The 25000-nt window shown below is 48.3% G+C and overlaps 1 protein-coding gene across 11 annotated transcripts in view; it reads right to left on the reverse strand.

Moving 5' to 3' along the window:
- LZTS3 (leucine zipper tumor suppressor family member 3) overlaps positions 1-25000 on the reverse strand; it is a 945160-nt gene that overhangs the window by 46010 nt on the left and 874150 nt on the right. For all 11 annotated transcript variants that reach the window (XM_069632241.1, XM_069632237.1, XM_069632234.1 and 8 more), the window contains one exon: positions 23310-24140. In XM_069632241.1, coding sequence (XP_069488342.1) covers positions 23310-24140 — 831 coding nt within the window. The remainder of the gene's footprint in view (positions 1-23309; positions 24141-25000) is intronic.

Here is a 25000-nt window from a genome sequence, read left to right on the forward strand (position 1 = left end):
AAACAGCTGAGAAGTCTTCCGGAAATCTTTCGGAAGGCCACATAGAACTTGAAGGCATGAGCAACATCCAGCATATGCAATGACAATTCAGCAGCCGCAACTGGATTCGGGAAAAAGACTGGAAGCACCAAAGGTTTGTTGAGGTGGAACTCAGACGGGACTTTCGGCATGAAGCAGGGTTGAGTGCGGAGCACCACCCTAGCAGGCTGTAACGATAAGTAGGGGGATTTGCAGAAAAGAGCCTGAATTTCCCCGATCCACCTGACTGAAGTGATCGCCACCAGAAACTCAGCCTTCCATGAAAGAAAACTGAGAGCAGCACGATGTAAAGGCTCAAATGGGGGTCCCATGAGGTTTGTGAGGACAACATTGAGCTCCCAGGCCGTGGCCGGAGATTTCACCGGAGTATAAAACCTAAAGTGACCTTTCATTAATTCCTTGACTAGTCTGTAAGACCACAGCAATGGCTTGATAGGCAAAAGGCTGTATAGCGAAATGGCCGCCAGATGCACCTTGATGGAGGCGTGGGCCAAACCAGACTTGGCCAGAGATAGCAGGTACGGCAAGAGCTGAGGAGCAGAGACACAAGCAGCCCGATGCCCTGCCTCCTGCAGCACACTGTGAAAGGTTTCCATTTGTGACCATAGCACGATAGAGTAGAGGGTGATATGGCCTTGACAAGAACAGCTTTACATTCCACCGGAAGGTTGTAGTGCCCAAACTCGAAGGCTGCAGGAGCCAGGCCAGAAGGTTCATTCACACCGGATTGTGATGCAGGATGGTTTCCGTGCTCTCTGGAGAGCAGGTCGGAAAGAGGAGGCAGCCTGATGTTCGATGCCGCCGACAGGCGGAGCTTATCTGGGTACCATATCTGGTGGGTATCATCTTGTAGTGGCTTCTCTTCAAAGTGTTGATGATGCGTATCAGGAGTAGGATCGGAGGAAAAGTGTTCAGGAATTGACCCTCCCATCTGAGTGAGAAGGTGTCCCCCGGTTGAGGGAAAATGGCGGTGAACTGCTTGCATTTGGACTTTACTGCTGTGGCAAACAGATCGATGTCCGAACAACCCCATTGGCAGATCAGATGGTTTACTTGGCCCTGCTGCAACTCCCATTCGTGATTGGACCGAAGCTCCCTGCTGAGGCATCCGCTATGGTGTTCTTTATACCTGCCAGGTGAAAGGGTGCAAGGAACATGTTCTAAAGAATCAGCCAGTGCCATAGGGTCTGTGCCTCCAACGACAGAGCAGGGGATCAGGTTCCACCCTGCTTCCTCATATACATTGTGGTGGTGTCTGTGAAAATCCTCACCACATGCCCTTTCAGCAGCAGCAAGAAAACCTTGAGGGCTCAGAAAATGGCGGTGAACTGCTTGCATTTGGACTTTACTGCTGTGGCAAACAGATCGATGTCCGAACAACCCCATTGGCAGATCAGATGGTTTACTTGGCCCTGCTGCAACTCCCATTCGTGATTGGACCGAAGCTCCCTGCTGAGGCATCCGCTATGGTGTTCTTTATACCTGCCAGGTGAAAGGGTGCAAGGAACATGTTCTAAAGAATCAGCCAGTGCCATAGGGTCTGTGCCTCCAACGACAGAGCAGGGGATCAGGTTCCACCCTGCTTCCTCATATACATTGTGGTGGTGTCTGTGAAAATCCTCACCACATGCCCTTACAGCAGCAGCAAGAAAACCTTGAGGGCTCAGAACACGGCCCGAAGCTCAAGCACATTAATGTGCAGATCCTTTTCCTCCGCCAGTCAAAGATCTCTGGCATGGGACTGCTCGGTGTGGGCCCCATCCGTCCAGAAAGGCATCTGTCGTGACTGTGGAGGGGTCAGGAACGAGGAAACCTGCGTGAGGTCACAGCGCACCCCCCACCATTGGATGCTTGTCTGAATTCCAGGTTGAGCTTCAACTTGTCTGACCAACTGCCCGTGGCCTGGTGCCACCTGGTGCCGCCTGCAGTCCAGAAACTCCTGGAGTGGCCTCCTCTGCAGCCTGCAGACTGGTATCAGATGTATGCAGGAGGACATCATGCCCAGCAGCAGCTTGATGAACAGGACGGTTGTCGATTTGATGTTGGAGAGACGATGCATCTTCCCAAGGATGGCCAGCACTCGCTCTTCTGAGGGGAAAATTAGGAAAGCCACTGTGTTGAGATTTGCCCACAGAAACAGAACGTCCGCCGATGGCATTATGCAAGATTTTGGATAATTGAAGAAGAATCTGAGCTCTGTTAGCAGGTGTATGGTCTCTTGTGTGTGTTGCATTGCTAGGCTCTGAGAACGTGATCGGATGAGCCAGTCGTCTAGGTACCGGTAGACGTAAATGCCCTTGAGAAGTAGATATGCTGCTACTGGGGCTAAATACTTTGTGAACACCCTTGGTGGTGACTTCAGGCCGAAGGGCAGCACCTTGAACTGGTAGTGTTTCCACAGAACCACGAAACGGAGGAACAATCTGATGCTTTGGATGAATGTGGACGTGAAAGTAGGCATCTTCCAGAACGAGAGTTCCCATGTAGTCCCTTCCTCAGGTGGCTGAGCACTTGTTGCAACGTGAACATCCTTAACTTTTGGGACCTTAGGTATTTGTTGATGCATCGTACGTCCAGTATTGGGCACCACCCCCCTGAATTCTTTTGGTCTAGAAAGTAACTGGAGTTTGGTCCGGAGCCCGGTGTCGACGCGGGACGGATTCTATTGTGCCCTTTGCCAGCATGGATCATACTTCCCGCAGTAGCTGGGCAGTGTGCTGTTCCTTCCTTGTTACAGGTGGAACATGAGGGCACTTGCGTTTGTATTCCCGCATGTAACCGTTCTGCAGCATGTCCAGCACCCATTCGTCTGTGGTGTTGTTTGTCCAGGCATCGACAAACTTTGACAGATGGCCTCCCACTGGGGTGTGGCAGTGAGGGCCCGGACCCTGGGCCAAGTCAGGCCTGCTTGGTTGCTTGTGGCTTTCCCTGCAGGCACTGACAGCACTGCGAGCCTCCACCGAAATCCTGGGACCGACCGATGTATGATTCCTGCGCTGTGAAGCGGGAAAGCTGGCGGTAGGAAGAGGAGCCATATCCCTTTGAGGATCTTCCATACATACCCCTGGAGGACCGAAAGGAAGAAGAGCTGCGCTGCTGGGTTCCTAGGGTACTTGCAGTCTCTGTGTCTGTTTTGATGGCATGGAGTGTTTCATCCACTGCCTTTGTGAATAGATTATCGCTGTCGAAAGACATAACTACTACCTTGGCCTGAACCCCCGGCCTAAAATTGGAAGCCTTAAGCCAACCTTTACACCTGAGCGCTATGCCATTTCCCATCTGGTGGAAGCCGGAATCCGTGACCTCCATAGCCATAGTGATGGCATGATCGGAGGCCACCTGGGTAGTGGTGGTCAATGAAGCAGTGGTGGGTTTTGGCGGCAGCAAAACCATTGCTGCTGGATTTGCCAGTGGCTTTTCCTTATTCATTGACGAGGTGACAAAACAAACAATACGTTACTTTCTTCTTTCAGATTTTTACACGTACATTTCTTTTCCTCTTTCAGATTTTTCACAAGTACTCAATTCAGGTGATTCACTATTCACGCCAGATCCCCCTCAGCCGGGGTCAGATCCTCTTGTACAATGTTCGTAGGATATTCCTTCTCGGGTGACTCATGGTTCACTCTGGATCCCCCTCAGTCGGGCTCAGATCCCTTTTAACACAATTAGTCTCCCTCTGCCTGGTTCGGATCAATTTCAATTTACTTCGTAGGATATTCTTTCTTGGGTGACTCTGTTCACCCGGATGCCCCTCAGTTGGGCTCAGATTCCTTTTAACACAATTAGTCTCCCTCAGCCGGGTTCAGACCAATTTCAATTTACATCAATTATCGAAGACTTTCGAATGTGCACAGGGTTTGGCTTGACCTGTTGCAGGACAACTTCGATTACACAATTACTTCCTTTTTAACATTTGTCACCTTTCGGTTGGCTACCTAACAGAGACTTTTGAATGAGCAGCTATGTGGTGCCGGACCACTCTGTTTATGGTATCAAATCTTAGCTTCCAAGTTCAGTCACTCATCTGCTGTTTTAATTATATTAGCGTTGCTTGCCACACACTGTTCTTTTCAGTTTTCTCTATACAATGTTGCCGCTTGCAACCTTGGCTTCAACACAGGCCGGTCTGGTATCAGTCTCTCCAACTCACCATCTCACCTGATTTCATTGGTGCTGCTTTGTTGTAGGAGACAAGGACAGTTCCACAACAGCAAACAATCCTCCCCACCTTGGCTATCAACGCGGGAGAGCCCCGGGGACCTCCGATGAAGGTTTTTTCAGCTTTGATTCCGGGTCTTACGTTTCGTATTTTCGAAGGCTCTTGAAAGCAATAGTATTTCTCTGAAAAGTTCCAGGGCACTTACCTCCTTGTGACCCTCTTTAGTCTTGCCGTCTTTCTCCTTGTATTTAACAGCCATCTTGTAACTGCTACTTCCTCGTGTGCTTTGCCTTGCTCAGAGTGGGCTTCCGTGCTCCGCCTTTTATCCGTGTGGGGAAGTGTGATGGAAGTCAGGTGTGTGTAATAATCAGTAATTGCCTGACGCTGCCTGACCATGGTATTTGGACATGCCGGGTATACGGTTAGAGTGTTCGTGCATTTTCTCTCACAGTGAGCTGTCCGTGAGAAAAGTGTTTGTGTTGGAAAAGGGGCGGGGGTTGAGTTCCTAAGTATCCTATCTGGTAAAATGGGGTAAAGGTGTTACAGGGAAGGGGATACTGCGTCTCTCTGTGTGGTGTCCCACTTCCACTCCCCGAAGGCCCCTCACCCAGGTGCCCAGGTGAGCCAGGTTACTACTGAAGTCAGAAAGTCAGCCAGCAGCAACATAAATGGTTGCAGGTGGTCTGCAGAAGTCTGTTCAGCAATACCACCCAGGTATATTTGTATTTGTATTTGTATTTGTTTTATTTATATAGCGCAGACCAGGCCCAGGGGCAACCGGGCGCATATTTTAGTAGAACGTTACATTGCAGGTAGTGGAACATTACATTACAATAGAAGGCATTACAATAGAAGGCATAGCATCATAAGGTCCCAGAAGGTACACAGAGAATACAGATAACATTACCAAACAAGCCAAAATTCGGAGCAGATCAATGCAAAGCTAGGTCCCAGAAGGCCCGTCCGGACAGAGGAGCGGTTGTTAGTGGGATGTAGCTAACCAAAGCTTGGCATTGTGTTTGAATTCGTTAAAGGAAGGTAGCGTTCTGCTCATGAGTGGAACGGTGCTCCAGAGCTTGGCTGCCAGGACAGGGAAGCTAGCGCCCCCTGCAGAGTGAAGATTGAATCTGGGGATTGCAAGACCTTGGGTTTGTGCAGATCTGAGTGCGAGTGCAGGGGTATATTGAGTGAATCTCGAGGCTAAGTATGAGGGGGCCTGGTGGTTAACACATTTGTATGTGAGGGCCAGTGCTTTCAGTGAGCTCCTTTGGGCAACTGAGAGCCAGTTGAGGTTCTTCCTAGTTTCTTATATGTGGGCTGATCGGGGGATGTTGAGGGCTGCTCTAATGGCATTGTTTTGGGTCGTCTGAAGTTTGTTGAGATTACCCTGGTTAGTGCCTTGGTACAGTGCATTGCAGTAGTCCAATTTGGACATAACTAAGGTCCTGGCCAAGGTAATGCAATTCTGGGCAGTAAGGAAAGGGCGGCAGGCAGAGATCAATTTGCAGGTGTAAGCAGACGCAGCGGCAACTGCATTGGTTTGTCTAGTAAGTGTCAGGGAGGCGTTGAGGTAAATACCCAAAGTTTTGGTGTCTTTAGATACTTTGATCAGATTACCGTTGATGTTAAAAGAGCCGAACAGGGGACTCAGTTTGTTAAGTCTCTGTTGCGTGCCTAAAATGAGAAGCTCAGTCTTGTCATCGTTGAGGCATAGTTCGTGCTGGGCAATCCAGGCTTGTATGACAAGGTAAATGTCATTGAGGGCTTTGGAGTCAGTTATGTAGTCACCAGTGATGGGTATGAGTATCTGGGTGTCATCGGCGTAATTTGTGTACGTGACACCCAGATAGTCAAGCACATCAAATAGAGGCTTGGTGAAGACATTGTAGAGGGTTGGGGAGACACAGGATCCTTGCGGGACTCCACACGGGACAGGTGTGGGATCGGCCGATGCAGTGGGGGAGAAAACTCTCATGTGCCTGTTGTCAAGGAATGACCTAATCCAGTTGGACGCGTTGTCAGAGAAGTGGGCCGCTGACTTCAAGTGCCGGCAAAGTATTTGGTGATTGACCAAATCAAATGCCGCTGGTAGGTCCAGAAATAGTAGAAGGGCCAGTTTACTGTTGTCTTTAAGGTCCTCAATTTGGGTTTTAAGATCAAGTAAAGCTGTTTCAGTCCCGTGCTTGGGTCTGAAGCCAGATTGTCTTGAGCCGAGGAGGTTATTGGTCTCTAAGTAGTTCTGGGTCTGCAGGTATGCTGCTCTCGCAAGTATTTTGAGTAGGAACGGTACGGTGGTAATCAGTCTGTAGTTGGTTGGTATTTCAGGGTCCAAAGTCGTTTTTTTTAGGAGGGGGATTACCCACGCATCCTTTAAGTTGTTGGGTACCGTACCAGTTAGGAATGAAGCGTTAATGATTGTAGTTATGAAAGGAGCAAGGTCATGTGCTGCTTCCTTAATGATAGGTGCTGGGCAAGAGTCACCTTGGCAGTTGGAAGGTTTTAAATTGCGAATGATGTTTTCGACCTCGAGGATGGTGAGTGGGGAGAAGCTAAAGGGGGTGTGAGTAAAAGAGGCCGTCGGGATATTGGAAGGTTTCGTGAGTGGGTTGGTGAGTAGGGTAGTTTGTTTAGAATTAATTTTCGATTGCAAGGTGGTGATTTTATTGAGGAGAGCGTTTTGGATGTTGTACCATTTACTGTCTTCAATGCACGTGTCGGGCGCAGGGGCTGGGGATTCCAATTCTTTAAGGATTTTGAATAACTCCTTAGTGTTAGATTCCGCTTGTAAAATGGGTTGGTTGTATGTCTCTTTTTTGGCTTGGAGGATCGCTTCTTTATAATTGTGGGTGGTGATGATAAGGCGATCTTTGTTAGAGTCACAAGGGTGGCTCTTCCAGAGTGATTCAGCCTTGCATTTTTCTTTGCGTAAAGTCCTTAACTGCAGGGTGAACCAAGAGTTCAAGTGGGCTTGTTGTTTGGCTTTCCGTAGTTTGAGTGGTGCTATATTGTCGATGGCTTTAAGCAGTGTTTGATTGAAGATATCTACTAAGACTGTGGGGTTGTTATGTCGGGACATGCATTTATTCAAGATGGGAAGGATGAGTGGGAGGAGTTTATCCTTGGTGATGTCTTTTTTGTTCCTTGTGGGAATAGCTGGAGCTATCGTAGGAGCAGTAAGAGGGTTGGACGCTGGTAAGTGGAAGGTGATGATGTGGTGGTCAGACCAGGCACAGGCGTAGTTAGAGGTTATGATGTGTTGCAGTTAAGGTCAGTGATCCAGTCGAGCGTCCTGCCCTTAATATGGGTAGGTTCGTCAATGCGTTGTTGGAAGCCTAAGTTAACTAATGTGGTAGCGACCTCAAAGGCCAAGTGATCCCTGGTGTCGAGAAGTCCCAAGTTAAGTTCAACTAGAAGCAATACCTGAGAGTTGGGTTTGGTATGGACGTTCAAGATGGCTGTGATGTCATCTATGAAGGAGCCTAGTGGTCCAGGCGGTCTATAGATGAGGTGGATAGTGGCAGTGTTGGTCGGAGATAGGGTGAGTTTCACCGAGAGGGATTCTGCGGAACTGAGCTCAGTGTTGGGGATGATTCCAAGTGTGATGTTATTTCTGTGAATGAATGCGACTCCACCTCCTTTGGAAGTTGATTGACGGTCCGCTCTAATGATAGAGTAGCCGTTAGGGATGGCAAGGGCAAGGAGTGGGCCAGAAGTTGCATGTAACCAAGTTTCAGTAATGGCTATGAAGTCGAGGTTTCGAGTGGTGATGAGGTCGGAGATGTCCAATGCGTGGGCCGTGATGGATCTGGCGTTGATGAGGGCACCCTTGAGCTCTTTGGCGGAAGTGGTGCTAAGAGATGGTGGTGACTTCTGTATAGTATTGATATTATGTGTGTGCTGAGTGCCGGAGGCAATCTGGAACCAAGTCTAAAATTTCTGACTTGGAGCGTGCACAGTTGATTGGGTGTAGGTTTGGTGGCGAAGTGTTGGAGCCATAGGGCAGGGGCATTGAGGTATGGGTTACTAGTGGGCATTGTGGGAAAGTGTGGGGTAGAGTGACGAGGGTCAGTCTTGGTGGAACTAGGAATGGGGGACAAAGCAGTGTAGCAGTGAGGATCCCTACGAAGGTAGCAAGAATAGGGTGGCTGATAGGTGGCGGTGGCCGCATATCGTGATCCAGGTGGCCTAACCGTCTGTGCGCTGGGGTGGGTGAGCACTAGAAGGTACGTGGAGGGGTTCTGCGCTAGGCAGGAATGGCAGTCCAGGTATAGTTTGCTAGGTAGGTACATATGCAAGATGCAACCAATAACTCAAAGGCAGAGAATCAGCCAATCTGGCTAGGCAGGTAGATGAGCAGGTGCAATCAGTGACTCATATTGTAATGTAGTATATCTGACAACCCTTGGGGAAGGTTAAAAGTGAGGTCTAGTAATAAGACCAGTAAAGTGTGTTAAATGTGTGTCTTTATCCCAGTAGGGACCCTCAGGAAGACCGGGGTGATAGAGAGTTGCAATCAACCGCAAGCCATCCAACGATACACACAAGTGGATGCAGTGTGCCCCTGATGAATGTCTGGCAGATTTAAGCCTAAAAAGAACAGAACCTAGTATGAGTTGGGCTACAAGCACAATGTGAAAATTGTGTTCAATTAATCCACGCTAGTGCCAACCAGGTCACTCTGCTACTGGAAATAATGTTTTTTGTGTAATAATGTGTAATTTCTTATACATTTTGTACTTGTTTTTGCTAGTATTACTGTGTGTAGGAAAAAAAGCTATTAATTTTGTAATACAATTGAGAACATTTGTCTTTGCATGTAAAATTGGTGTTGTATGGAAGTTTGAATATTTGTTAAAGGCCAACCCTAGGGATTACTTAGAAAATAATAATTGACACCTACAATTTTTATCTTCCTTTGGTTTGTTTAATACATATTTTTCCCACTTGGTAGGAAGGAAGTTTACCCCCTAGTGGAAATAGGCGATGTAAAATTGGTCACAATAAAAGGACTTCCACATGTCCTGGCGAATGTGACACAAGCAATAAGTCGCTGAAACCGGTCGCAACCTTTCTGATATCCTTTACTGGGTCTGCGGGATACCTAGAGCAAAAAATCACAAAATTCAGATACAAATATGCGATAACTTGGTGATCCAGAGTACTGCATGATATGTTTACTTACACACTCGGAGGAGGGTATACATAAAATAAGAAAATCCATGCCCGAATGTAGTTTCTAAATCCTGCTTTTTAATAGTTTTTTTGTTTTAGTAAATATCTCATAAACTGGACAAAGTAACAATCTGGAGAGATTATGTGCCCAATTCATGGAATTTTTACTGTGGTGCAAAGTGACTTTTCACTGCCAACAAACACCCTGATTCACAGAGCGGTGCAAAGTGTATTTTTACAGTACAAAGTGACTTTGCACCAGTGCAAAGTCAGTGCAACGTCACTTAGCCCTGCAAAAATACACTTTGCGCACCTCTTGGAATCAGGGTGTATATTTATTCTTTTTTTCTCTCATCCCATTGTGTTCGGGACACAAACGCAGAAGAGCATTCGGAAGGAGTATATACTTTGTGCATCAAAATCTTTACTGCTGTTGGAAAAAATTGCATTTACCCGTGAGCTTTGCTTTTTATTCGCGGTTTTAAACGTCTTGAGCGGAGGGCTATTATTCTCTTTGAGGCAGACCACCGCCGTGCCCTAGGGCCACCATCGCCATCTTTGGAGCCGTGTGTGAAGTGGACAGTGGCTGTTAGGGGTCGCCTGCCATGGACATCCGGCAGGCGCCCCTGGGTGCTGTGGTATTCAGCACACGACAGGCCCGGTGCCTGTGGGGGTTGGGGCCTGCCATGGACATTCGGCAGGACCTCGGGTGCTATGGGACATCAGCATCATGAGGTGGGATCACAGCCTGCCAGGCCCCTGACCATGCGGACCTCTGCCACCGTCCTGGTGGTGGGGGGCCCCACAGCATCGGGGCCTGCAGGCTTGTGCCTCCACTTGTAGGCTTGCAGCCTACAAAGGAGACACGGACTCAGTCGTTCCTCTTTGGGAGTCTGCAGCCGTTATGTCTCACGTGCCTGCAGGAGCTCCTTTTATTAGCTTGTCATGGCCCACCTTAAAGGGGCAATACACGCGGAAGGGACACATCCCCTTAAAGGGGCAATGCACACGGGAGGGTCACCCATAACACTCCTCCTTTTCCATAACAAACAAACAAATGTGGCTAAACATACATGCGTCCCACCTATTACAAAACGACCAGCTACTTCTCACTTCAGACCTTGCGGGATAACCAAATCCTAAAACATAACACAGACACATGCCTAGCTAGCTGAAAATATCTACAAACATGCCACATGCTAACTAATTCTAAACCCACTCCGCGGGTGACAGTCGCGGTGGGTGAGCTGCCGATGGAATGCAGGCGGTTCCTCCACAAATCACAAAACCCTTTATTAACCTGGGACTCAGAACCGCAACTGCTGACAAGACGCCAAGGTCGGCGGCCGGCTCTACGCACCGCGCAACTGCGGGGCTACCGCTTCGCCTTATTGTTCTTTACTGAGACCACTCTAAGCATGGGACTACTATGCAGGTTCACAGCAGCAAACACACAGGATTACTGAGTCCTCTTTAAGCAGTTGCAGGACCGCAGGATACCGGTTCGTCTTCCATCAGCGTCTACTCAGAAGTCACCGCCCAGGTCCAGGCCCAGTGATGGTACAATTCACGCCCGGCAAAGCCGCACCTGGCGCGTGCCAGGGGCCACATCGGCATAGTTCCCTGATATTTAGAGCAGAGCAGGGTGACACCGGTCACAGGGCGTCCACGCCTCTCCCTGTGCTGTTGGTGGGGCACGGTGCTGTTCATCGGGCACGGGGTGGCAGGATATCACTTGCCCCTTCTCCGGTGATGTTCCCCAGTCCGGAGTGTCTCCTTCCATCAGGAGCGCCCGAGGGCGCACAAGCACTCATGCCGAGCTGAGCAGGGTGACACCAGTCACCGGGCGTCCACGCCTCTCCCTGTGCTGTTGGTGGGGCACGGTGCTGTTCATCGGGCACGGGGTGGCAGGATATCACTTGCCCCTTCTCCGGTGATGTTCCCCAGTCCGGAGTGTCTCCTTCCATCAGGAGCGCCCGAGGGCGCACAAGCACTCATGCCGAGCTGAGCAGGGTGACACCAGTCACCGGGCGTCCACGCCTCTCCCTGTGCCGTTGGTGGGGCACGGTGCTGTTCATCGGGCATGGGGTGGCAGGACATCACTTGTCCCTTCTCTGGTGATGTTCCCCAGTCCGGAGTGTCTCCCTCCATCAGGAGCGCCCGAGGGCGCACAAGCACTCATGCCGAGCTGCAACCCATCTCTACCCTGATGCACTGCTTCGTGGGGCGGGGTCCAGGGGTGCCTGGTTCACTGGCCAGACACACATTGTCTGACCACCGGGGTCCTGCAGGTATTTCCTTTCCCCCCAAACCCTGCTTACGCTGGTCCTTCGATGGCGTGGCATGCAGGGTGTCCTTGGTGACCTGCAGTTGGGGCCACCAGTTTGGCAGGCAGGGTGGCTCGTGTTCTGCTGGCACTAGGCTGGGTGACGACCACCTCTCTGCTGATTGGCCTTCTTAATTGCTTGCTGTTACAGTGCACCCGTACCTGTCCAGCTGGCGACACTGGGCTGGATTGGCGTCACCGGTGCGTGGTGGGAGCCACCCTCTCAGATCACCTGACAGCCACCAGCGCTCCCTCCTCGGAGTTGGGGCCCCACACTTTGTTCAGCCCTACGGTACCCGGAACGCCGGATGTCCCGACACTCATAACTGTGAGGGTGAGAGTCCCACATTGCCCATGGTTGGTGCTGGGTCGATGCCATCATTCAATTGTACGGGCCGGTCATTGGGGCACAGAGTCATTCATCGATCCCGTGCAGCACTCTGGACACTGCACCAGTGGTGGGGTACCTGATGCGCAGAGTGCAGCATTCTCAGGTTCACTGTGCTTGGAGCAGTGCTGTGGTGCTGGTGGATTGATTCTGCCCTGCGGCCAGTGTTGACATGGCGTATGTGATCACTCATTTTCCTCTGGATTGGATGGACTCACTCCAACCCGCCCAGTGTACCGCTTCTTCATGGGAGTGTCAGTGTCACCCGTGTTCGCTGGTCAGACCCCATGGTGTTTGTACTCAGGGGGGGCGGTATGTATCTCCCCAAGCCCACGCTGGCCTGGACCTTTGACCTGATGGCACGCCAGGCGATGTCGGCAGGCAGGCAGGGCCACCAACTCCTTGGTCCTCAGATGGTCTAGGCCACCTGCGGGGCCGGCACAGAGTCTTCCTTGTTATGGGTGTCTGGTTTCTCAACGGCACTGTTATTCAGTTGTACACTGCACAGGGTGTAGGACGCCGAAATACCCTTGCTCGGGGTGCTGATGCTCATGAGGGTGGAAATGCCACACCCGGTCAACAATTTTCTACCTTTTTGTGCGCTAAGGCCATCTCTTCAACAGGGAGGAGCACGCACCCATGGTAGTGGGACACCCATGACAGTGTGACGCTGATGGTGGGGCTCAGTGAGTGGTGTAAGCCACCACTGGCTTATTACGTAGTTCCCCGGGCAGGCACATACACTTTTGATGCAGTTGGTGCAAACATGCCCTACCACACGTCCACAGCATTGCATCCCCTTTAGTTTTGCTGGTGGCACTGTGCAGGGAGGTGATCACAGGTGCAGGGGGTAGCGCTTCCCATCGTTACTTGTGTTCCCCTGGTTCCATTGAATCTTTTGCCATCTGCCTGGAACGCCTCACCATTGCTGGGGGCCAGGATCACTGCTAGGGCTGCATAGGCTGAGTGTTTGGAGCAGATCACATGCCCACAGTCATTGCCAGCTGGGCCCACGATCGCCGGAGGGCCCTCACTTTGCTGCCCGTCTGCTCGGGACTTCCGCAGTCACTTTTTTTTTTGTATGGGGCGGGGCCAGCTCTGCCTCCCCTTCGCGGCAGATGCCGCTTGTTGTCTTCTTCACGGGGTGGGTCCAGCACGGCCCCCCTCCTTCTCGCGGCAGATGCCGCCGGGATGACAGTTTGACTCAGGGGGGGGCACACCACTGCCGTCTCGGCTGCACCTCTTCTTGCTTGCTCCCGACTGGAGCAGCATCCGCAGTCGCTGGGGCGGGGTGACCGCGGGGCCCCGGCATGTTCCCCTGTGCAACGGCAGGCACGCCGCGGCCACATGTGCGACACGGTGGCCCCGCACAGCGGGTGCCACAGGGGTTCGCCATCAGCCCCTCCATTCGCGGCAGACACCGATCATTGCTTTTCCGGGGGGCACACACACAATCACCCTCCCCATGGCAGGGGTGCCGGGGATACACCGCAGCATGACCCACCCCCAGCGGGTGGTGTTCATCCTCTCCTTCCTGTAGCAATGAACGTCGCAGGAGCAGCAAACATTGCAGGGGTGCCACCATGCTCCGATCCCGGCCGCACGAGCACCCCCATTACTGAGGGCCGCGGCCAGGGCGATGCACGCCATGGCTCCCCTGCACTTTCCACCACAGCAATGAATCGCCGCTCCTCCTCCTTCATCCTCTTTTCGGTGGAACGCCGCGGGGTGTATGCCTCACTGCGGGGCAGCCTGGGCCTACACCACGGCGGTGAGGCGCAGGCCACGCTGGACCGCGGTGGGGTCCAACGTTACTCCACCACTCACTGGCAGCATGGGGGGGGTCCACGTGGACTCGTCTTCGTCGCCATTGTTGGGGGTCGCCTGCCATGGACATCCGGCAGGCGCCCCTGGGTGCTGTGGTATTCAGCACACGACAGGCCCAGTGCCTTTGGGGGTTGGGGCCTGCCATGGACATCTGGCAGGACCCCGGGTGCTATGGGACATCAGCACCATGAGGTGGGGTCACAGCCTGCCAGGCCCCTATCCATGCAGATCTCTGCCACTGTCCTGGCGGTAGGGAATCCCACGGCATCGGGGCCTGCAGGCCTGTGCCTCCATGTGTAGTCCTGCAGCCTACATCATAAAGGAGACACGGACTCAGTCGTTCCTCTTTGGGAGTCTGCAACCGTTCTGTCTCACGTGCCTGCAGGAGCTCCTTTTATTAGCGTGGGCCATGACACAGTCATGGCCCACCTTAAAGGGGCAATACACGTGGGAGGGACACATCCCCTTAAAGGGGCAATGCACACTGGAGGGTCACCCATAACAGTGGCCAGGGTATGAAGAGAGAGACCTGTCCGCCCTTGTGGGGTGCATATTCAGCGTTTTTGGTGGACGACGTCCACATTTTAGGAGTGAATGAATGATACCCTGATGTTGCTACCCCATAGACCATGACATTGAGTCCATCGATAGTGTGTCTGGTTTCAACACTGCCATAAAAAGGCGTCTCCTTTCTCCGGAAGGAACACCCGAGCTGTCTGGTGTTTCATAGCACTCAACCATTTGTGTCGCAAAGGCGGGTGAAAACACCCGATTTTATTTTTGGCGGGTGAGAGGCCCATTGAAATGAATGGGCGTGTAAGAGGCTTGGCGGGTGAGTCAGCTGTTTACAAGGCGGGTGATACTCGCCAAAAGCGTGTGAGTTGAGAGCTATGGGTGTTCACTGTCTCCCCCAATGGTCATGGACCCACATCTTTCACCTGTAGAAAGTTGTAATAACTGTGAATGATAATCTGTCCGTTTCTAAATACCTCAAATTTTGGCAAAATCTCAACTTGAACGTTTGCCACTGTATGTCAGTGACGTCCCCACTTGCTGCCCGATCATCTGTGCATTCAAACATACATTAATGCCCGGAGACGAAAGACCCATCTCAAACACATTGATCTGAGCCTGTGTGAGCCCCACACGCGTGGGCCCTTGTCTGCACATAAGGTGATGCAGTAACCAATTCTGTATGTCGGGATATGCTGTATCAATGTTGACAAGAAATGTTGTTTTCTGCTGTAAACTGTACGCTGGATGAGTTTTTTACCGCACATTTCCACGAGTCTGCCACTAGATGGCGCCGAAACACCTTCAATTTGTAAACACAGATCTTTCTTTGCTACGTATATTAGAGACATTTTACAGTTCTTGAGCACCCCCCTGTGGCCTTTCTTGAGTGAGGACAATCCAGCGGAGATTATTAGGTGTCAGTTGAGACCTTTCTATCTTCACTGCTTTAAGTATAGACATTAGGAGAGGTATTTGTTTGACCCTGAAAACCAGGATGCATGCCTTTGGCCAAATTATGGGATTTAGTGATAAACCCGTCTCACGTAGCTGCTGCCCATGCCGCTGGCCCTGCTGTAATCGTGCTGCATTTAAAGGGGGAGAACAATGCCGTTATGAAACAAAGTGTTCCTTTGGTTTTTAGCAAGAAAAAATAGCAGGGGAGTTAGAAGGAGAAATACAAACTTTAAAAAAATGAGTATGTTTATTTGGTTTTTCACAAAATAAGTCAACATGTGGCTGTCTTCCCTTAACTCGGGGACATTCCAAACCTGTCTGCTTAATGCTGCCTACCCTAGACGAATGTTATGTTTTCAGAACGACCCTGGCTGTCAGGATCCAGGCCCATAATTTGCATGATGGCGTTCTCCACAGAAAATCACATTAGACTGGTTGCATTCAAATGTGGTTGGAAGCCTAAAACTTTCTGCTGGAGGGAGTTCCACAAAATCATAAAAAGATTTCAAGTTGGAGCAAGCATTACATTGTACTTTGCTCTTATCTGCCTGCCATTCTGCTGTCTTCCATATGCCATATGTTTCCCTCTCTTGTTCTTTCTTTTTCTTTCTCCCCCTTTTCTTTTAATTCTTTTCTTTTCTTGTTCACTTTCTTTCTCTTTTTTCATGTTCTTTGCCTATAGTTCCGTCTCTAACCTCATCCTGTTTGAATGTCACTCACTCCTTCTTTTAACTACTCTCCCCCTGCATGTCTCACCTTCCCATCTCACTCTGCTTTCCCTGTAGTCTGACCCATTTTCCGCCACATTTGGCTTTTGAGTGCCTCCTCAGTCCTCCTCCTCAGTCCTAGTTAGTCTATCCCTGGAGGGCAAATAGTCACATTGACTTGTAAGGCTCATTCCAATGTTGAAGCACTTTTACACTGTCTACGAAGTGCTAATGTTTGTGGTACATAAACAAAAGCCTTTTTTTCCTGCATGTAGGAACGAGGGTAGGGTAACATTGAAATGCAAAAGCCTGAGCAGGCTTCTGTCCTGTTCAGCTGCCCGATTACTATGTTAAATGGGTAAAAACGGCTTCCGAGGACTGAGCCACACCTGCCTCTGCAGTGCCAGTTCCAGCTCTGAGACCCAGGCAGTTGCCCAGTTCGCCCGCTCCTAGAAACGGCCCTGCTAGTAGTGTAAATCAGTCCTGCGTTTTTTTTAATAGCATGTCATGCGCCAGGATGTTCGAACTAGAGACTTGAGCCCTCATTAGGAGGTTGCAACCTCGCCTTACCGTTTCCTCCGTCTGATATCCTGGTGCTAGAAGGATATCCCAAGCGGCGGAGGAACGGTAAGTTCCCGTTCCCGTGTAGTCCTCTATGACTCCATGGGAATGGGAACCCTGTACACCGGCACCGTTAGTAACGATGCCAGTGCTTCAGTGAAACACCTGCCAGTAGGGGCGCCTGAACTGCCGGCATGTCAGGCCTGCTGGTAGTTCACAGCCCCTACTCCAGAATTGAAGTGAGCCGGTCCGGAACCGGTGCTGGTAACACTTACCGGCACCTTTATTACCGGACCGTCCCAATTATAATGAGGCCCTTGGTCTCACATAGGGTGCCAGTGGTCTTTCTCTCGTCCTTTCAATGTTCATCTCTTGAGCTTAGCAGAATTATTCTGGCGGTTCATCTTCTTAATATGTAAATAGGCCATTGACAGCCACATTTCTTTTTATGCTATAAAACTATAAGTTTCAAAGTACATCAGATAATCAGCTTTGAGCCGGTCTGGGAAAATCAAAACTGATTTCTCAGGATCGGTGAAACCGTGCCTCATTTTGGAAGGAGCAGTAATGCTGCTCATGGTAAGTGGTAAATACCACTGGCGGTGCCGTTCCCTGGATATAGAAAGGCCAAATGCAACAAGACTAATAACTCAGCTCTCCTGCTGTAGCTATGATTGTCTGCCAGTGGGAGGATACCATTGCCAGTCAATGCTTTACCAGTACAATTATGACCATGAAAAATGTACCTTAAAATGGTGATAGTTATTACTAAAACAGGTTTGGCTCTGAGTGGATCGTATGACTTGCCATCCCATCAGCTGCAGCCCTGATAGTAACTATATGCAATGTGCTGCAGCAAAAGACTTCTGCAATAATGGGCTTTTTTCAGGGCCGTAAAGCTGCCCCAGAAGTCGATTTATGTTTCTCCCAGGGTTTTCTACTACTAGGGTAAACTGACATTTAGGAGGGCAACTACAAGGGAGCTATTTGCATTTTGCTCTGTTAAATATTGAGGATGTGTAAAGCTTCAAAAATTCTGGAATGGCCGGGTAGCACACGCTGGCCCCAACATGATCGATTTAACTGGTGGATGGATACCCATGAGGGCTCTGACTAACAGTGAAAAGACCTGGTAAAAGGTTGGCCTCTCCGTGATTGTAGTGGACATGTTAGATTCCCCTGGTATGAAGAGCTTGGGCCATGCAAAGCTGTTTTGAAATTATTTACTTTTTCTATGGAAACCTGGTGTTCATCTGGAGAGGAGTCAAGTACCAGAGAAGGGATTGGTTTGGCAGAGCGTGCCGTGCCAACCAGCCCCAACGGTGTGAGCCACGGTTACAAACAGGTGTGCACACCACTCAAATAATCCACATTCCCAGGTAAGGAGCTGCTGCTAAGGAAGGGTAGAACATATAAAGTCCTCTTATAATTCAAAAAGCGCGATTCTTCAAGAAGGACGCGAATGGCCCTACATGAGGCAATTGCTGAGAATTGCTCATTTTGAAAACTGGCAGTGCAGGGGTTACACAACCAGACTCTTGCCAATCCAAATAAGTCTTCAAGCGTTGCACACAGCAAACTCCACCCTAAGTTGCCATTCCACTCTAAGGGTAAGGAGTGATGGTCACTATTTATATGAAGGGGTGCAATAATAAGGTCCCTTACTACACACTAATTGCACTGTTGGATGTTCTGGAAAGGATTCTTAGTAAACATTGACTGAAATATCTTGCGATATGTGCCGAAAAGTTGTAAATATTACCTATAGAGCAATTGCGTTTATGAGTCAAAGGCAGAGGGGATCACTGTTTCACCCTGCGGTTTGAAGTCTGAGGGGATCACTGTTTCACCCTGCGGTTTGAAGTCAGAGGGGATCACTGTTTCACCCTGCGGTTTGAAGTCAGAGGGGATCACTGTTTCACCCTGCGGTTTGAAGTCAGAGGGATCACTGTTTCACCCACGGTTTGAAGGCAGAAGGCAGAGAGGATCACTCTTTCAACTTGCGGTTGGAAGGCAGAGGGGATCACTGTTTCAATGGGAATGGGGAGGGAGCTAATAACGGGCCCGTTAATAACGGGCCCGTTATTAGCTCCCAGGTCCCTTAGCGGCTCCCGCTAAGGACGGCTGGTAAAACCAGCCTTCCTTAGTGGGACCGCTAAGGGACCTCGTAATGCGGCGGTAAGGGGTTAACGGCACCGGCATCCTTACCGGCGCTGTTAACCCCTTACCGCCGCACTCGTAATGAGGCCCACAGTCTATCTAGAGGTGAAGCTCCTATTCACACACAACGGAACAGAATGCACTACATTGTGTGTTATATTTTGGATGCCTGAATTTTGTTTAGGTTAGATGTGAAAAGTTCAATTTTGAACTAAACACATTCAATCAAAATAAATAAAAATAAAAGAATGCACTACATTCTGTGTGCTTGTATCACCTAGTTTGCCCTGGGTGTGCCAACAGATTGCCCAAAAAACCCCTAAATTCCAGGTAATCAGAGCAGTATGAATATTTTGGCCAATCGGAACGCTTTCGATCTGGAAGTGCAAGACAAGAACAGGAAGCTGAGCTTGGATATTCTAGGGTTCTTGAGGGGAAAGAGTGACTTGATCCTTTTGAAACTTCGGCACTAATGTTGAGGTATACAAACTGGTGTAACAGGCATCGAGCGGCCCTGTTTTTGAGGGATGCTCAGCCTTTCCTACAGGCTATATCCTCCAAGAAGACGGCGGAAATGAGGGCCATATTGAATGGTAGTAAGCTTGACCAGCAATCTTCTTGGCAAATGACTCAGATTGATGAAGAAGGTTGGGTTACTCATTTTACTACAATTTCTGGTGTGGGGCACTCTGACCAGGAAGTGGCAAAGGGGCCTGCTCTGGTAGGGTGGGATTTACCCTTTGATAAAGAGGATTTGATGAGTTTCAATAAGAAATCAAGTAATTTGAGAGCTCCAGGCACTGATGGGCCATCAAATATTATGTTTAAGGCTCACCCAGAGATCTGGGCGGTTATTGTAGTTGTCCTGTTCTCCAGGATATTAGTAACGCCTAAAATTCCTCCTTCCTGGAAAAAGTCGATTCTCCAAAAGGGGAGGAGAGAGGATCTGTTGAGTTACCGACCGATAGCCCCCCTTGACACCCCCAGGTAAGATTTTGCGAGATGTGTGTTGAGAGATCTACTTAGGTGGGTCAAGGAGGCTAAATGCTTTGATTCTCATTAATTGGGTTTTGTGGCTGGTTTAGGGACTGTTAATTTGATGGCTCGTTTGAGGATTAAAAAATATGTTTTACTCTCAGGACAACCGGTTTTATTTGGCTTCTATAGATTCTAAACTGGCCTTTGATTCGGTCGATCAAGCTTTGCTGCTGGTAAAGCTTCATGATTGGGGCTGTCCTCCTGGTGTTTTAGAAATCATACGAGCATTGTATTCAGAAACTTCAATCCAGGAGAGACTAAGCCAGCAAGGGCTTTTATCAAGGCCGATAATGACATATAGAGGATTGAAGCACGGGCACCTGCACTGTTTAATCTCTTTATGGCTGCCTTGGTTCCTCGTCTAAATTTGGTTCGTTCTTTCCCTCCCAGGTTGGGGGGCCATTCTGTGGCTTGGTTTTTATATGCCAATCGTCTAATATTGTTGGATCCTCAGACCCCAGTAGGTTTACAACGCCACCTTGCATGGTTAGAATAACATGCAGCACACTTTGCCTCTGTTGGTTGTTCTATACTTTTTTAATGATGCCACAGAGTATTAAAGTTCTTAATACACTATAATGTTATCGTGTATATGCGGTAAAGAGATCCCACCTCCTAATCTTCAGCACGATTATGAAGCTGCACTGTTCGAGTGCATGATCAAAAACGCCTCTGCATTTGCATCCGACGGGTTCAGTCCGCGGAGATATTGAAGGTACCGACAATGATATCAGTGTTCGGGATCTTTTCAAGACGGGTTCCCTGTACGTTTCGGGCCGAAATCGCGTATGCCGTTGACAAACAAACGTACAGGTCCCGTGCTTAAGATTAGGAGGTGGGATCTCTTTACCGCATATACACGATAACATTATAGTGTATTAAGAACTTTAATACTATGTGGCATCATTCAAAAAGTATAGAACAACCAACAGAGGCAAAGTGATTACGCCGAAAGATTAATCTAGACTCCCACACGTAGAAAACAGCTATGCAAGTAGCAGGTAGTACATGCTGATCACATGATTACCTGCCTTTGTGTGTGCATTGGAATACACATTGAAAAACTAACGGCGTCCTGAAGAAGGAGATAGACCACACATTTTAGATCAAGATATATCAGTTGTGGTGTTTGTCTTTTCTCCCGAAACACAATTTGGTGTAGCCGTTCCATGATAAAAGAAAAGATGTCATGTTTTTTACAGTCACCTTATTACTAACATCACAACTGTTGGAATAGACATCATTAGAGTTTAACCAGCAGAATAGGTGCCTCTTATTACATCTGAGGAAAATGTACAAGACTAAGGTCTTGACTAAAACTGTGAAACATGTTGTGAGAACGCTGACAGATGATTAGTTGTATCTTTGTATCTTGTTGTTTTAACCAGGCCACCAGCACATGATTTAGCCAGATGGTTGTTTTAACGATTTATAAAAATATTAATGATGTTTTTTTTTTGCTAATACCTATGTCTATGTGATCCATGCAAATTAAGTGTGTATAACAATCACTTATGAGCACCCTCCACCTCTCTGACAGTGTGTAGGGAAGTTGGGTAGCAAGTGGTATATTTTTTGCTTGTATTCACTTTTCTCTTCTAAGGAAATGCTTGCTGGGCCACTCCAATGCGATTATGTCAACCTTGGGGGGGCTTTTTTGGATCTGATTCCGAGCGATTGGTTCAAAAATGGGAGTGAGGATTGCTATAGGGTTATGGAGGCGGTGGGTATTTCAATGGATGCTCTTATACTTACACAGAGCAAAATGTACATTTGTGCAATACGATTGGATCCAGACTTTGTCGAAGTGTAAGGGCTATGATATTTAAAAAAAATTGCAGTGGGAGAATAAGGCGATACATTCTGTGCCTAGTTATTTAACAAATTTCCCCTGTGATAAATATTGGAACTGGTCTTTGAAATTGCATTTTAACGTATGGGCCTACACGTGAGCTGCTTGGTTCAAGAGGTAATTGGTCTTTGCAGAGCTGTTTTTGTAATAGCCCAAGCGAGATATACTTTGAGACATATCTTGGTGTCATGTGTTGCCTTGGCTGACAAAATAATCTAAACTTGATTAAAAATTTGAATGCCTACAGGACAATAAGTGATGGACAGCAGCTTACTTTGACTCTAGATGTTATTAGATTTTTATTGGTGATTGGTATTTTACTAAAAATGAAATGTTTGAAGAATTCAACGTTTTTTTTATTGATTGGTCGGACTTTTATAGAAACTCAGATTTTTAAAGTGAGTTATCTTGTATTTTTACTTTTTTATTCATTTTGCATCCATTTGAATTATTCCATTACGCTTCTAATGAATTGTATTCATGTATTTTGTAAAATGATTGTAACGTTGTAAATATCAACCAATAAATACAAATAAATAACAAAAAGGCTGCAATGTTTTTCAGTTAATCTCACTGGCTGAAACGTTACACCACTTTGATTGGTTGAAACACAGCATTTCAGCAAATCACCTCTTAGATATGCACCACCACATTCCCCCCCTTCATCTCCATCAGAAGGGCACGGTGGGTGGAAGACCCTCTCAGTCTGCCAATCTGCTTAACAGAACCGAGTGTGAGCGTTCTGTCTAAGGCGTTGTTAATAAATCATCGTTGTTAATAAATCATCGTCAAGCCACTACCTGCTAGTTCTATTGTTTGCCTGAACCAGATGCAGAGGGATGTTCATGCTGCACCCCTCTGAGGTACACTGCCCAATAGTACTTGAGGCCAAACTGCACCCCTGAAATGTCAGCGCACATTAAAGTCTGTTTTTATCAAAAAGGCTGCCTCTCGTCCCAGCAACAGCCCTTAACCAGGTCTAACCAGATTTAGTTCCAAGATGGCTTCTAGGCATGGCTGCACTGAGTAACTGAGTATTACCATACTCAAGGATTAGTAATAGCAGTGAGACAACCATTAGACTAACGAGGAACTCACCAATCAGCTCTCTTCCATCACATCTCCTTAACCTTGCTGTGACAAAGTAGTACCCCTGGCTGGCAGTAAACATGTGGAACTCACCATCATCGGTGTGCAGGGGAGGTTCCAGCATCAGGCTGAAGCTGGGACAAATTGCACAGACACATAGTGCAATTCCTATCCCATTACTCAAATAATGCAAATCCATTTTTTACCCCTTTTCATAATAATTATTCATCACTATTTCAGAGGTCTGTAACCTTTGGCTCTTCAGATGTTTTGAACTACAACTCCCATCAGCTGTAGACAGAATAGAAAATTCTGAAGGATCATGGGAGTTGTAGTGCAGAACATCTGGATAGCAAAATTTGTTTGCCCCTGATCTACCTATATGCAATATAGGATATATATACCTAGGGGAACCCTTCTTTGCATATTCTGGAAGTTTTGTAGGGTCTCCAAATTCCAGAGATACTCCCAATTACATGGCTAGGCTAACTCATGAAGCAGAATGGTTTATGACTTACCTCCCACTTAGTTTCCTCAATCTTTGGAAGAAACTCGGACTGTTCTTTTTTGAAACTGACACATTTTTTCTCAAGTTCTTCTCGCTGCTGAAGCAGTTGGCCGACGTCTTCTTGCAGCTTCTTCTTTTCCTGCTGGAGTTTGAAAATCTGCAACTGCAAGGCCTGTTGAGCTCGCTGGGCTTTCTTCGAAACCTGTTGCAATTTGTTTGCATAATTCTGCCGGAGGTCCTCCATTTCGCGCTCCCAGATTTTTTGCTTCTCTTCAAATACTTGGAAAATGGCTGCCTCGCTCTTGTCGAGGTTTCTCTTCATCTGCATAACCTCTTGCTCTTTCTCCCAGAGTCGATCCTCAAGGTCTTGGATAATGTCATCGCTGGAGGGTGAATGAAAAGGCATCGTCTCATTGAGATGGTTCAGTCGGGTGAAAGATGAAGCGCTCTTGCTTGACGATCGGCCACTGTCTGAGGTAGATAGACCATTGTATCCCACAATGTTCTTTTCCCCGTAGCTTGTCCCTATGCGGTTGATATGGCTGGTTGATGCACTCAAAGGGGCAATATGTTGGCTGTAGCCCGACCCATAGGTTGGAAGGCTTGTCAATGAGTTACGCCCAGAATCGGAAAGACCCCCAACCTGGTTCGTAGTCCTGTTGTGCCCAGCCTTCTCAAGTCCACTTTTGGCCGCAGACGGGCTATTGCTGTTTGTGTGATTCATGACCTTCCTGTTTTCCGTTGCACCATTATTCTGCGGCGGGCACAGATTCTGCATGGAATGGAAGTTTTTAGGAACTACAGGTTTAAATGCGGAAGGCCTGACCACGGGGTCATTGCTCTGTGGGGGGAAAAACAACAAAGAATCAGAAATAGTGACACATGTCAGGAAGGTTTATAAGATGATATACTGTCCTTCACATGCTCACTGTTATCAGGTCTAGGCATCACCACAAACATCAGCAAAATACTGTCCCAATGTAGAGCGTAAGTTGCAAATATGTAATTGTTATTGCCCAACTTCCCAGACATTTCAAATCCACTTCGTAATAGATGTGCTCCCTTGCTCTTACAGAAGATATACAAATTCAGTCTCATGTGCTGCCGAGCTACTGCTTGCATGCAAACCGAAAGCTGTGGCTAGGTTTGATCAATAGGAAACCCAGTGTTCTATGCCCATGAGTGGGACTAGCGTGCAATTTCACCGACTGGAAGGAATTGGGATATATTCTGCTCCTGCACCACTGTTCAATTCGGCAGTGTGGAAGCCAGACTGTCCCTGCTCCCTGCGTCTCTGGGCAGAATATCAGTAATTCTGCACAGTTTAAGTAGTTGCACATTTTGGTCACTGAGTGGGATATGCCATGTGTGTGTACCCTGATTTATCCAGATAATCAAGTGACCAGGATTAATCGGTTAACAGATTGTCTGGAAGGCAATGCAGGTTATATTGTTCCATACACTTCGCCAGCCTAAAAATACGATAATTGCTCTCATAATTCCACGCCATAGTGAAAAATTTTCTGGAAACGTCCACTGACTTTGCTTCTGCTCACGAGGGCTCTATTGTACACCAGAGTAATACTATTAACAGAAAGATTTATTAAAAAATAGTTGACTATACTGCACAAAATGGTCTATGCAATGTTGCCATCAAGATAAAAATCTGCGCAGAATACTACAACGATTTATTTGTATTCA

The sequence above is a fragment of the Ambystoma mexicanum genome, chromosome 6q, assembly GCF_040938575.1.
Source record: "Ambystoma mexicanum isolate Mex_15411 chromosome 6q, UKY_AmexF1_1, whole genome shotgun sequence".
Lineage (NCBI taxonomy): Eukaryota > Metazoa > Chordata > Amphibia > Caudata > Ambystomatidae > Ambystoma > Ambystoma mexicanum.